This window comes from Excalfactoria chinensis, chromosome 2 (genome assembly GCF_039878825.1).
Source record: "Excalfactoria chinensis isolate bCotChi1 chromosome 2, bCotChi1.hap2, whole genome shotgun sequence".
Lineage (NCBI taxonomy): Eukaryota > Metazoa > Chordata > Aves > Galliformes > Phasianidae > Excalfactoria > Excalfactoria chinensis.
The window spans coordinates 60,480,470-60,495,986 of record NC_092826.1 but is presented as its reverse complement, the minus strand read 5'-3'; the positions used below and the strand labels follow the sequence as shown (position 1 = coordinate 60,495,986).

At 42.0% G+C, this 15,517-nt stretch overlaps 1 protein-coding gene across 1 annotated transcript in view; it reads right to left on the bottom strand.

Moving 5' to 3' along the window:
* The window catches only part of LPCAT1 (lysophosphatidylcholine acyltransferase 1), a 54,666-nt gene extending 41,441 nt beyond the window's left edge, over positions 1-13,225 (bottom strand). Inside the window, exons 1-3 of the mRNA XM_072330677.1 lie at positions 12,951-13,225; positions 6,312-6,454; positions 4,757-4,971 (exon numbers count right to left, since the gene is read on the bottom strand). Of these exons, the coding sequence (XP_072186778.1) occupies positions 4,757-4,971; positions 6,312-6,454; positions 12,951-13,067 (475 nt within the window). The 5' untranslated portion in view covers positions 13,068-13,225. The remainder of the gene's footprint in view (positions 1-4,756; positions 4,972-6,311; positions 6,455-12,950) is intronic.
* Between the last annotated feature and the right edge of the window lie 2,292 nt (positions 13,226-15,517).

The window sequence follows — 15,517 nt, the reverse complement described above, 5'->3', positions numbered from 1 at the left end:
AGTCCTGAGTTTCCCTTCTTATTGCAATATAAAACAAAGCTACAGCAACTAAAACAAACCCTCACCATCCTCAGTATTTTGTTTTGCATGAGGCCCAAACAATGGAATTCGGACTATGGAATGAACAAAAAAATCTTCAGAGCTTCACAGCTCTTTTAAAAGACAGCTTGTTATAACAGGACTTCTTTATTTCATAAGAACAGAAGAAATTAAGTAAGCAGATCTTCCTTAGGGCACCATTATGAAGATATCAGAACACAGATCAACCTTTATGAAATGAATAAGCTTAGCAATACATTCAAAATTCTCCTTGGAGCTAGAGAGCTCATTTGTGTCCTCCAGGCAGGCTACAATGCCAACACAGTATGGTGGCATTCAAGCTGGTGACCTTAACAGTGTTATAAGGTGCTGATTTATAAGACATAAATCAGGACTGTTTTGATGAATCTCTTCAGTATTTAAGGGTGAGATTCTCACTGAAGAGCTACGGCTGTACCATGGTGCTCTTTAAAGTATTGTGGATGAGGAAAAAGAACTGGAGTGGGGAACTCAAATCCTGGGTTGCAAAGTTTTTTACAGAGATGAAGGGGAAGTAATTTGGTATCTTTAAAGTTCAAAGATGAAAACAGAACTGAATACAAGGGTATAAATACTTCCCATGGAATTACTTATCCCTTAGACATGATGCTAAATAAAGGTCCATAAAGTACCTTCAAAAGGTCAACCTAAACCCAAATTCTTAAGTCTATGTGATGTGGAAAAAACAAAACAAAACAACAGATAGTTATTATAGCATTGTATCATTTTCCCTCCCTCTACAGATCTTCTGTATTCTGACATGGATAAATTACCTCCTTTTCCTTTATAAATTCCTGTGGACTAATATATTCGTCTATTCATTTCACAGGTACCAGATTCCTCTATTCAAGGATGAAGTTACAGATGTGATGCAGCTGTTTAATGCTTATATTAGCTTATCAACTTAGTTTAGTTTCTTCAAGTTGATATCATAAAAGATTACTGAATTACAAATGTTGTCCAACAAACAAATAGTGCCAAACTGTTTGATAAATCCCCTTTACTTCCTATTGAAGTAATTTTCCGCACTAGCAATGATCACTTCAAGCTATGACTAATAAATTTTGTCCTGGCTGCTTTACCAGCGAAAAATAAGGCAGAGAAGTGTAAACATCCAAAAGTAATGGAAAGATCTTGCTCCGAGTTGAAGTGAGGGCCAGCATATTGAATAATACAATATAAGGACCTGTGCAGATGAATGAATGGATCCAACTTCCACTGCTGACGTTAGGTGCAACAGATCCACAGATGTTATCTTCCTTGGGCTACATGGTACTAGTGAACTAAACTTCCCACTCCAACCTACCAAAACTCTAGAAAGCCTCAAACTTTAGTACAATGGTGATGAACACAGACTATTTGCACATTTTCAACTTACTAGAATATGTTTCATGGAATGCCTTGGAAGGGAACTTTCAAGACCATCCTGACCAATCCTCTGCCACGGGCAGGGACATTTTTCCACTACATGTGGTCACTCAAAGCCCCATCCGATATGAGTTGGAACATTTTCAATGATCGGGCAACCACAACTTCTCCGAGCAACTGCTTCCAGTGCTTCAACACCATCATGAAAACGTTCTTCCCTATATCCAATCCAAATCTACCCTCTTTTAATTTGAAATAATTACTCCCTGTGCTGCCACTACAGGTCATGGTAAATAGCCTTTCTCCAGCTTTCCTATAAGCTTCCTTTATAGTACTGAAAGGCCACAATGAGGTCTCCTCAGATCCTTTTCTTCTCCAGGCTGAATAACCCCAGATCTCTCTCTCTGCCCTTTTTCACAGGACTGCTTTCCCAGGCCTCTGATAATTTTCATGGCCTTTCTCTAGACCTGCTCTAACAGGTAAATAACTTTCCCTTGCTGCAGAAGCCAGAGCTGGATACAAGACTTCGGGTGGGGACACTGGACAAGAAGATCCTTTCCAGAGAGCTTAACCCACTGCATGCGTATCAAGTGGGTGATTTTCTTCACTTGTACTAATCACTATCTGACGAGTTCATAACTCTTAGTACAAGAAAAGGGTTGTTTTCTTTTTTCATTTGTTTGTTTTTCCTAAAAAGAAGGAAGCTGAAGAAGTCATGAATTAATTCTGATTCTTAAGCTGCATTACATGCATTTGTTGAATATTCTCAATCCCATTAAAAAAAAAAAAAAAGCTTTTAATCATCTGGACTAAAACTGTCAGTGGATCAAAAGATTAATATTCTATGACTGGCAAAGAAAGGGTACAATATAGGCAACCTGTCTGTTCAAGTACTTCTGGAAACAATCCTAGCAACCCATTAGCATTTCAATCTTTCCATGCCTGCTGCACCACCTGATCCTTCTAGTAAACAATGTATAATGTCCTGTTAACAGTGTCATTACATTATTTACTACATATATTCAGAAGACATCCATACATGTTTTAATGCAGATCACCTCTTCACCCAAAGTCCTTACTCTTCAAGATTGCTTAAAGTTTCCTCTGTTGATTCATTTGTCACGTTCCGAGAAGTCAGCTCATAATTAAATGGGTGTACTTTATTCATAACTTCTCAGAAAATTCCAAGGGACTGTTAACAATTCTCAATTAAGAGACAACAAGACTAGTATTTTCAATGCCTGACTCCAAAAGCCCGCTAGAGCTGGTTGGTATACAAGAGCAGAGAAGGAAAAGATGCTCAGTACCACCTGCTCTATGGAAGACAGCTTTCAAGCAATATGTATATACACATATATACATATATACACACACAATATATACAAAATAAATAACAACCTCACTCTGCTAGGAAATTTTCACCAAAATTTACGCAATCATTAGGAAGTCCTTACCACTCTTTTAAGGTCCATTTCCTCTAAAACCACAAACTATTGCAATTAACATTGCTCATACACAAGTTGTTTTTTCTAAAGGAAAGGACTTTTTGAACTCTGAATCCCAGTTACAACTTCTGCCACGCTTAGTTTCCATGGCATTTTTCTGAACGCTTCATAATTGATTACATAAATTCTGTGGCTGAACAATGTAAAATAAATGCAGCTATACAGGAAAAAAAAATACTAATTTATTTAATTGTGCTATATATTCCAATAACATTCCATCAAATCACTATATAAAGCTTTCTTCTTTCTGTTCTTTTTTTCCTTTTGCAACTGCCTTTGCTCACACATGAAAAAAAGATCAAGTGAATAGTTTTTAAAATCAATTGCAGTAAGTCTTACACTTTTAATTGAGCCTTTACCTTAAAATTAGGTCAAGTATATAAGAAGCAGTTTGAACTTCTCAGCATGCATTATTACATCCAAAATAACTGCAATCTCTGTATCCCTCTAGCTGTTCCTCAGACTTTTTCACTGGTTTCCACTGAATCCAGTGTCAAGCAGCAACTATGGCATTCTGCTGAGTAACATTCTTCTACTTCATCATATGTCAATAACAGAACATGACCTGAAGTTACGTCATTCAGTCTAAGTCCCCCAAAGAGTCTAGTTAGAAACAAAGAAGAGCTCCATATGGGCCAATTCATGTTGCTGAGCAGGCAATTATTAAACAGTCAACTGAAGCAGCTGAGATAAAAGATAAAACTTATTCTTGCTCCTAAAGCCCAGTTCACCCTGGACACCTGTATATTGTACAGCAGTGTCAACATACCTTCTTACAACAAGATCTTCTTTCAATACTGGACATTGGAGTTAATTGTTTTTTTCATTTCACACTATTCTTGTTTGTATATATTTATTTTCAAAAACACATCTACATTATTTTTTGTTCAAAGCTTCTTTTAACTTTTACACAGACCTTTCACTACCACAAACTTTTACTAAACTCTTGTTAGTAGAACACTCCAGGAAACTGAGATACAGCTACGATTCTGGCCTGAGTTTTACTTGATGCAGAGGCACATTATCAAGAAGTTCCCAATATGAAGCTTCCAGATGTAACCACTCAGAAACATGACTGACAGACATGGATTTAAAACACATTCTTAAAACTGCGTTGTCCAATGACATTTGAGGATGTCAACACAAAGATCCCAATTCCATTTAGTTGCAATGGAACATGAAACTTCTGTTTAGGCATTTGCATTTACACATCTCTAGTCAAAGACCAAAGTAAAATATTCTCTCCTTTTTAGATTATCCTTAAAACCTACGCAGAGAGACAAAGCAACATTCGGAACTTAGCTGGTCCCTAGACATATTAGGATGGATTTCTTTAAGATGTTACCACACAGAATTCAGTCAGAAGCACATAACTCTAAGAGCTCTCAAATATCTTTGGCACAACTGTACCAATAAATAAAAATCACAAATCTATCTCAAAATATCATGAACATCTACACTGGTTGTTTAGACACTACTGACTTGGTTATCTATAACAATCTGCTCTATTTCTCTGTTGCAGACTGCCTGAAACAAGTTTACTGATGCATGAGATTAGCAAAGTACCTTCGAGGCAGACACAACTCCTGAAACACCGTGCTCCAAACTAAGTTAAGAAAGGTAGACCTTCTCTATGGGCCCTTTGCTTCTACTGCTTCATCTTAATTTGCTTTTCTGTTAGTTGCATCTAAAAAAATATTGCAGTTTTTTTCCTTCGTGTTTCAAGCCTTCTCACCCCAAACTAGTGAAGTTACTAAATAATCATTTTTTCTTTAAAAATTAAAAACGACTGTCTATCAACTTACTTCCCCAAACAGGAATATCTTTGCTTTCTGCTTTCATCACAATGGAGGCGAAGGTCATAGTTACTGGAATGGCATCAAAGTAAGAAGAATGGGGAGCCACAGTTAATATTGCTGCTTCTGCTGGCAATGCTCGTCTGCCTTTTACATTTATCCAGTGGAATCCACCAGCAAGCCACATCATTCTCATGATAGCTTTCAGCAAAACATCCACTATCCTGAAAAGAGTTAAAATAACAGTTACACTTTTACAGGGATACTCTAAAATAATGAAAAAAAAACATTATATAAGAACTATTAGCATGACAAAATACAGACAGGGTATGCACTGCTTAAATATGAACAATATGAACACTTTCTTTCTGTGAAAGTTTGCTAGCACTTTCAAGGTAAGGTACCATTCAGTGAAATGAAACTGAATATTAATACTTTCAAATCTTAATAACATTGACATTTATTTTACCACTACATTAATTTTTATTTGGACAGAGCCTGTTGGGTTTCTTATATACAATACCTAATAATGCTTTCTAGTAATACCAAGAAGTCCCAATAGACTGATCCCACCCCCAAAAAATACTATTAAAACACTTAGAATGCATCAACTCCAATTCCTGGGTTGAAGTTTACCCAAAAAGTAGCAAAGGGCAGAGATTCTCGGACAGGGGGACGCACACAGAACCTATCTGGGAGCTCTGAAAATATTTCACTTTCTTCCCTCTTTCCCCATCATCTCTTAAAGGGCATTCTTTACTGCTAGGTAGTCATGGAAAGAGAAACATTCACTTTGAACCAACAGGGTGCAAAACCTAACCTCCACAGATTATTATCCTCACATGCATAAAGGTTGAAAATAACTGTGTGCAAGACTGAAGGCAGTCCATTATTCCCCCAGTCATTATGCTAAATTCATTCCAAATTAAATGTAAAGTGACATGCCTCTGCAGTTCTCAGCCTCCTTCCCTCCTGCGATACAAAATGCAATCAACTTCCCTCACTCTAGTGCCAGCTCATACTTCTCATGTTCTTTACAGAAGTGGTACACTACTCCTCCCTTACTTCTTAAGCTGCAGTTTTCACGGATGGGTGAATACCACCTTACATTGTACCTTAATTAGCATTCCAATACCAACACAAGCGCAGCCTTATTAATGAGCACCAAAGCATTGGGCAAGCCCTCAGAGAATCAACAGAAGTTTTGTTAGTTCATTACAGAGTAGGAAACAAGAGTGAAATAGTTTAAAATAATAGAATATGAAATCTGGGCACATTTCATAGTGTCAACCTTAACATTAAGGAAGTAATTGAAATTGAAGGATATCACAATGAAGCTTCATACTACATCCTCTATAATGATAAGAGTCTAGCAATTAGCTATCTTCCGCCTGTAATTCTTGAGCCATTTGGTAAATCAAACATTTTTAGGGTGTTCTGTTAGGTATTTTTTTTCTCCTAACTTAAGAAAATACATAAATACTGTTTATATTTTTATTTTGAAAAGGAAAGCACTGCTATGAGACCTGCACTACATCAGTATTGTGCTACATCAGTGACTCACTTTCTCCACCAGGAGAGGGGCTTTTCAAGCTCTTGCTCATCGCATCCCATTGAAGCAATGAATGCAAAAGGCCAGGCCAGCAACATCATAAAAGCAGCAAAGAAGAGTCGGATGGGAAACAGAGTCAAGGTCATGAAGGCAATCTGGAAAAACAAAAACAAGTGAGTTAATCTAACACAATTTTAGACTGCAAGAAACAGTAATTCCTATAAACTGCATTTTGAAATAACAAATACCTAAACATTAAAAAACAGCAGAACATCAAATTTAATCAAACAATTGTAATGTATATGTGTAATGATTTTGTATTCATAGATCTGAATTAGCTGAAATATGGTGACTCTCTAAAACAACTACCATTCAGCTTTCTGCAGTCCTTCTGATCCAATGTTTGTTAGCTACTACATCCACATCCTTTTTCCACTCAGCAGCATCATATTAAGTAAATATTTAGCATGGGTGTATTGTAAATCGTACTGAATGGTTGTGGAGTCAGCCCATCAGAGCAGCGATGTGAACTTCTTCAGTAAGGTACACTCACATGGCAATACAGTCCAACCTAGAAGGCTCTTCCAGGATGGAACAGATACCAGCTCCTCTGTATGATATTATTGTAACCAGAAACTGTAGAGAATGCTGGCTGCAGGAATGCCCCTAGATAAACAGACATACAAACGTCTGCTCCAGATCAGTGTTGATAGGCCCCCTGGGAAAGCACAGATTTCAAACAAGTTGTCTTCTTCCAGAAGCCACAGTGAACCCAGTTGCCTTGTTATCAGAACCCACCTCTCTTGTTATCAGAGTCAAATCACAATCAGCAAGTCACAGTATCACAGTATCACAGTATCGTGCGAGTTGGAAGGGACCTTAGAGATGCCTAAGTCCTCTACCTTCAACTTTGGAGCAAAACACATCATGTTGGATCTTCTCCCATGTTCTTCCAAATGTAGGGCCTTTCCTAAGCTGCCTGGACCCATCTTACAGATAACACAACTCAGCAGCCATTTGTGTAATGATTGACCTGTTAGAAGAAACAGTTCCAGGTGCCAAAACTCCCATCCTTCTCAAAGGACAGAATAAAAACAAGTGGAGGTTATGACTTCAGATGACTGATTAGGTTAGGGAAAAGAGTGGAAATCATAAACTGTTTGATAGTTGACTGGGGTAGCACCAATGCTCCTCTAGCTATACAGTGGAAGCTAGCAGAAGATGGACAAGAAGCTATGAAGGCAACACGTTTAGACAGAATTCCAAAGGAAATATGCTGTACATCCACAGATGACTCAGATGTCATGGGACATTACTTCTCAATATCATAATAGCTCGGCAAGGATGAGAAATGAGGCATAAGGTACTGTCTCATATTGTGCTTAATCTGATGCATGTCCAGGCTGTCATGGAAAGCATCATTCATATTATCCTTCTCTTCCATGATGCAGATCCAGTCACCATGGAGCTCACTTTTCCACTGACCAGTTCACACTTCCTCTCACTTCCCAAAACAGCTCACTAAACTCTATAGCTGCACAAAACTTTAGACCTAGGGTAGAGGTAGGGAATACACAGCAGAAAAATAACAACCTTAAGCTCCCAGTTTCCTAGGTAGCCCACTCATTTTAGCTAGATTTTGACAATAATGGTTCAGACTGGCACCATCATCTCATAACTCAAAACAGGATTCCAGTTTCAAGGTGGACGACTTCAGCTTGCCACATCAGAAGAACATTTTATTCTTCTTGGATATGATATTTTCTCCAAATAAAACAGTTCAACTTCCTAAAATGACAAGTGGTCAGAACAGCCCACGGATAAGACCACCGCTTCTGGTAGCAATGAGCAATTAAGTCACCTCAGCTGTTTAATAAAGCTTCACTCTGACTGTGGGAAAAGAGGGAAGAAATAGATGAGCGCAAAGAAACATGAGTTGTAGCAGCTGCACAAGAAGGAAAAATGACAAGCGAGATCTGAATTTGCAAATGAAGTTGGATGAGGAGAATGAGAAACAGACACAAGTATCGATTTGAAGCAATAATAAGAAAAAAAGCTAGAGACAACCAAGAGTTCAAACACTTCACGAGACTCAAGAAAACTCAGAAAATAGGGGAGTATTTATCTGCAAACTGGAGAAAAGAGAGCAGCTGCCTCCCAGGTTCCTCAGAAGGGAGGGACCAGCTGTGGAGAAAAAAGAATAGGAAAATACAGGTGAGGACACAGTTCCCTGAGATTCATACCCTCTCCCTCCTACTCCTCAAAGTCTCCCTTTCAAGTCAGTCGACTGACTTGACCTATACAGTCATTTGCATCTGTATCATGATCACTTCAGAGCCAAACAGCGGAAGAGAAGCAGCTGTTGCATCTATAAGATCTCAAACAATGTCATAAATGTGTAGAAAAGGTCTCTTAGCCTTCTATGTTTGGACAGAGCAGTGATGGAATGAGCAAGCAAGCAGCAGTTTCAAGTACCCACTGCGGCCCCTGCTTTTCTTTTTTTGCTTTTTCTTTCTTTTAAAGCAGGTGGCAGTGAATTACCCGTCAGCATAATCAGTTTGTTAGGAGAGAGAAGGACTACATTTGGCCCCTGAAGAAGGTTTGGAATCGGGAAAGGCAAGCATTTGCAAAATAGTTCAGAGTACATTCAGACATTCAGGGTAAGAATGTTTCAGTCCTTCAAAACTTGGAAAGATCCCATCCCTGCTGCTTGTTGTCAGAGATCAGAATGAAGGAGACGTGCTGCACTCCTAGCCTTGTATAGGTGTTCTTAGTTTCAGAGTGTCTGGTCTTACACACTGATCGTTACTTCTTCATATTCAGCACACTCACCCACACGGACATATTTGTTACTAATATTATGAATTCTTGCAGGTATCATTCATATGTATCTAAAAACATAGATATTTACATTTCAAAGAAAACTCAAGATCTACCTGGATCTTTACATTAGGAAGTGCAGCTCATGACCAATTTTATTTATTTATTTGACTACAGCACAACTAACGTCTTTTATTCTGAAGGATTCTGGTTAGTTTTTAACAAGGTGAGAGGTATGCTGTGGGAGTCCCAGGGCCAACAGAAAGGAAGAGGATGGTCTTAAAGCTGGTAGAAGAAAGCTGCCTGAGAAAGTGGATTCTGCCCTTCAGACACAAAGCTCCAGTCTGATGTAAGGCAAGTCTCTTAAACTGAAAAGGTATTATGTGTTCCTTGTTCAGAAGCCCCACGTTCTGATTGGAGTATAAACTTAAAATGAAGGTATCAAATACAAAGTTGCACCCTTTATAAGTTCTCTAAATCTTTAGGTCCTGTGTATCTAAGCACCGAGCCTGAGAATCAGAGTAAACTTCCTTTTTTATGATTGTCTCAGTTTCCTACCTCGTGAATGTCAGCAAATAACAGCCAAGGGAAAACAGACTAGGGAACTGCGTATTTAACACGAAGATTTTTTTTTCCTCTTAACATGTCAGATAGAGCCTGCATCTTGCCCCACACTTCCACTAAATCTCTCAAATCCATCTCAGGGAGGATGGCATTGAAGGAGTGAGAAATTTATCCTTCAACAGTTTTCTTACCACCTGCTTTCCCACTCTGCAAGTTCTCTGATGGGCATATTTATGGAGATAATAACAGGAGCAGATATTTTCATGTGTAACTAAGCCAACCTAACCGATCATTGCTGCTAAAGAGGGTGGTCCCATTCACTCTCCCCTTGGGTCAGTCCTAGCACTTATCTGAGCTTGCAGTGAGCCAGTGCAGCTCATTAAACTGAAGAAAAGCAACCCCAGCAAAAGAAAAGAGAAACAATCAGACCACAGAGAAAACACAACAATCTGCTGTTTTAATGAGCCAAATGGGCTCACGAAGACACCAGGGGAACACCAGCACTGGTGCAATAAAGGCCAGAAATACTGGAGGCAAGAAAGATGGCACCATATTGTGATTTTAAGCAGCAGGAAAATAAAGCTACAAGTGCTCTGTGACAGCTTCAGTATGCTTCTGCCCATTCAGTGCAGCTAACTAGGAACAGAAGTTCTGAATTACAAGATACTTGTCCAGATCATGTTTAGATGAGCGATGCTTGTGGTTAACGAAGCCACGTCTGTCTACCTTTCTTTCAGAAAGAGTCTTTTCCTTACAGTATTGAAAATAAAACACATAGCTTCAGAAATTATTCCACTGTTTTCCTCAGATTAGAGCCAAATAATCATACTTTCTACAGGAAGCATGACAAGCAATGTTTTTACATTGTTACCTCCTAGTTTTTGTATATAGCCAATAAAGAGGCGTGAACAATTTCTTAACTCTCAAATGGATTATTATTTTTTTTGCTGTTGCTTTCCCTCCTTGTGGTTGATTGGTCCATTTATTTTCCACTTCTTCATTCCCAGTCTCAGGCCGAGATGTTTTTAAGATGCATTTACCTTGACTTGCATTAAAAAGCAAAAAAGTTAATCCAACCTCTTGCAGAGCGCAGGATGAGGTGGCAGTGAGGATAAAGGAGCTATCGGACAGCCCATCAGCAACAGGCAACAGTCCTTCAGACAAAGCAGTCTTGTCTCCCAGTCCCCTTCCCCCGCCACCTCCATGAAACCTCCAGTCCCCACACATTCCTGGCCTCCCCTGATTAGGCTGTGCAGACCCAGAACTCAGCCCTATTAGATTCACAGGGCTGACAGAGAAACCTGTGGCACAGTCTGCGCCTCCAGCTGAACAGGAAGTGAGTTCAGCTGTAATACTTCATGCTGAACTCTTAGTGACGGGCCAGGACTGCGTGAAGGAGAACGCACACTGCTGTAATTGACTGTGAAGGAGCCTCCCTGTTCAAGAAACCTCCTTTTCCGGGAGTGCAGCATTTCTCACAAGTGGAATAGTTTCACAGCTCTCCTTTAGCAGCTTCTAACTCAAGCATAACCATTTTCTTAATTAAAAAAAGAGGTTAGGAGGGAATCGTTAGAGCAAAGAAGAAACTGACATAGTTCTGTATGTCAGCTTGCATGTTTCTTCCTCACATAAAAATGCAGAAATAAGGTTACGAGAAAGTCTGGGTTAAATAACTTTGTACCACTGTACACCCATAACATTCATTTTAAAAGCAAAACCGAGCCACGCTTTGATGAGGCTGTTCCTTTGGTCCGCACACTGCAAAAGACTACAGAGCTTTAAACACAGATTACAGCTTTCATTGGAAATAAATCTTTGAAACCCAGTGGCAAAGCTCACTGATGATACGGATGTCCAGAGCAGCCTACATAGGACGGAGGTATGCTCTACAAGCGGCCACTGAGTTGAAGTGGCTGAAGATCTGTTATGACAAACAGATCAACAGTGCCAGTAGTTCATACCAGACTGGAGATACTATGAAACTGCTGCTCTGCCCTCCTGATTGTCCTTCTCAAATTCCTTGTAAGTAAACAAGTAGCGTTAGAAAGATACATTGACAACTCAAAGTAAAACATTGTTATTGTTATAATGAGATACAATCAGAACGCACATGACCACATGCTATCTTCTGTTTCCCTCTGCTCCCTTAAAGACTTCTGCCTCATTAATTACACAGAAACCATGGCATAAGGGATGAGACAGGGTTACACTGAAATCATTACAACCTTGTGATTTATTGACGAAGCTCCTGGTATAAATTCAATGAGACAAATGACATAAATCTCTTCTCCCCATTCCTGTTCAATTTATCAGTAACCACTGAATTCAGCCTCATATTGGGAAACTCGATTAAAAAACAAGTAACGATCTCTTCCACTGGAGCCTGCTACAGATTCCTTGGCTGTCAGGTACTTAACATGGGGCACATTCCAACGTTTTGTAAATCAGGCCATATGCGTCTCATCTTGAGAGCCCAGACAACACTCAGGCAAAGCAACAATGAACTCCAATCCAAACAGAAATTAAATTAAGGTTGGCTCCAAAGAGCCTTGACGTGACAGGTTCAATAGCAGCAGATCTTAATTTCCGCGTTGATGGGCACCGTAGGCTTCAAGGCTCTCAAAACAGCAGCTTTAAATGAACGTTCCTCAAGTATTACCGCGATGGAAGTAACACAGGCGGCCGGTCCCTATCCGAGGAGCCCATCGTGGCGATCCTCCACCCAGGCAGTAACCCAGATCCGGCTAAGACCCCCGACAGGGCCGGGCCACCCCCCCCAGCCCCCGCTCACCATGCGGAGCGGCGGCAAAGGCGGGTGGGGGTTCCCATCCGCGCAGCCACTTCCACACCGATTCCTGCCTCCTGCCGCCACCCGCACAGCGCTCAAACCGCGCCGCCGGCGTTATTTAAGCGGGGCCAAACTTCAGAGAGCGGCGGGATCCTTCGGTGCGCATCCCTCAGCTTGACAATGGAGGAGAACCGCGTCCACAGGAGCGCTCCCCAACACCCCCCTCCCACCCCCCCTCGTTTAGGAAAAAAATAATAGTAATAATAATAACAACGATGATTAAAAAATAATAATAATAAAATAAAAATAAAAACGAGGAGCGAAGAAACGGCAGCGAAGTGAAGGTAAGGCGCACCCCCGCGCCCACTCCTCACGGCCTCGCCCCCAGCCGGCTCCGCGCACCCCGCCGCCCCCTCACGGAGCCGCCCCCGCCCGCCGCCCGGCTCACGTCGCGGAGGGCCGGGCCCGCGCGCCCCCACCTTGGTTTTCTCCAGGGGGCTGAAGCGCAGCTGGTGTACGAAGGGGCTCCGCGGCGGCGGCCCGCGTTCCCGGCTGCCGGCCACGCAGCATCCCCTGCCGCGGCTGCTCAGCTTCATGGCCGGGAAGGACCGCGAGGAGAGAGAAAGAGGGAAGAGAGAAAGCGAGGGCGCTGCGAGGCGACCGCTGCTCCGCAGGCGGCGGTGGTGACGGCGGGCAGCGGCGGCGGCTCGCTCCCCGCTAGGCGCCGGCCCCCGCCCTCCTGGGGGCCGCGCATGCGCCCTGCGCGCCGGCTACAGCTGCTTGGCCGGCGCCGGTTTCCGCGTCGGTTGGGAGGATGCGGGGAGGGTGGGGGTGCGTGGCGGTGTGCGGTGGGGCTGAGCGCCTTCTTCTCGCCTCGTGCCGCCGCCCGCAGCGACGGTTACGCTCCTCACAGGGCCCTCTCGCCCCCGGGAACGGAGCTAAGGCCGCCCCGCCCCCTCGGCGGCATCGGGGGGCGACGGCCGGGGACCTCGCGTGGGGCCCAGGCTGAGGGGCTGCGCTTCGGGCAGACCCGCTGCCCTCCCGGCCTCCTGCCCCGTGTGCGCGGTGCTGCGGGCTGTAGGAAAGCTCTCTACTCGGCACAGAGCCTCGGGAAACGGGAAAAAAGGCATAAGGGTGATCCTTCTGAGGTGAAGACGGTTCTTCCATGCTGGCTGTAATGGAACGGGAGAGCGGTAGCGTGGGGCCAGCGTCTCCCCACCGACAAACAGCGCAAGGTATCAGGAGGTGCCACCAGATGTGCTGTGGGCTTTTTGCTCCAAGCAAGCCTGAGCTGTTCTGTATTTTTCTTTTCCTCTTCCCTCATTTTGCACCCTCGGATCTTGAAAGAATCCGATAAGGAAGTAGCTGAGGTTGGATCTTAATAAATCTTCAGTTCTCAAGAACTTCCTTTATATTTCATAAAGGGCTGGTGTCGTGCCAGATTTCAAGAAATCCTGCTGGTTGTCCAACACAGCCTTTCGCTGTTAATTCCAACCACAAATCAAACAGTGCGAAAGATATGTGAGACATTTGATAAAGAAGTATTTATCAACGCTGTTAGTGTTGATCATCTCACAGGTGTTACAAAACAATGATGGCCTTATTCCGTGACATTTACACATAAAATCGTGAAAGTAACCACAACCTCTGTTGTTTGTAATCACTAGTCTTAGAAGCGCAAAACAGTCTCTAAGTCCTACGATCAATGTCTTATCAACTCCAGAAGCCTGACTTGGTGATCCTAATGGGCCCCTTCCAACTGGGGATATTCTATGTACGTTTCTGATGGTTAATGCTGTATCTGCAGTATCATTGAAGTGTGTTACGCAGACAGTTACTTACTTTTGAAAGATCAGGAAAGTTGTCAAAGGTCAGCAATTGTGATCTGGGAGTTTCCCAGTGCCTTTCAAAGACTTGTACCAAAGATCAAAAAACCCCTTGCTGTTAATGAGATCTGTAGAGGTGCTAAACTGTTACCTGGTGAACTGCTGTGAGAGCAACTGCAGCATCATCTGGACTGCCTAGTAAAATTAACACTTGCAAGTAGATTGTACAGTCAGTCAAATACATGCCTATTTCCAAGCAGTACAAGCCATGTTTCTGGAATGAAAGCCTGTGTCTTGGAAAAGATTGTCTAAAACTTTAAAGCAAGCTTACACATAAGGTCCCAGTGCAGGATGTCTGATATGATTGTTGGATGTACTAATGGGATTTGTATACAGTAAATCAATTTACATGTGTATGAATGAGTGGTACTAGAGGAACATGTGTGGCTTTGACATTAAAGGTCTTGTGTAAGAAAATTCCCCCAGGAATGGAAAGAGCTGAGCATGAACTCTAGCACAGGAGGATTCTCATGGTAGGGCTTGAATAGAGGAGGCAGGCTTGGGGTCTGTAAGCACACCAATTTGGCATATAGTAAACAGGAGGGTGGAGGATGGACTGGCAGGACAGAATAAAGCATGCTTATCTGACAATACTCCTTTCTGTGCAGTGAACTGGAAAGCTTGCCTGGATCCTTTCAGAGATGCATGATGAAACTTGCTCCTGGATGGTTATTGTATGACCCCGAGAAAATGGGGCTAAGACTGTGCAAGTGCGCATAAAAAAGAGCAGTATGCTATTAGTGCGTATACTGGTTTGCTGCAGTTGGATTTAGGCGGTTGGTTGTTCCATAGCCCAATTACTTAGTCAATAAGAAATATCTTTTTTTCCTTGTGAATTAAGTAGATGATTGAATGAAGTATGGCTATAATATTGAGGTCTGACTGCTACTTTTTGTGCAAATCACAAAAGATCCCTAACCATGATGTTGCTGTCAAGGCACTCATGCGTTATATAGCTCATCTAATAAGGACTTATAAGGACATAGGAAGAGGTGACCAATTTATTGCAGGATTTACGGAACCTACCTTGCTCCACAGGAGGAGTAAATGTGTAATACATTATATTGGATGTAAGTGTATTATGACACAATTGGAAAAGGAAATGTTGAAGCTGACTATCATGAGAATAAATTGCGGTAAGCTCTCAAATAATCTCCTCA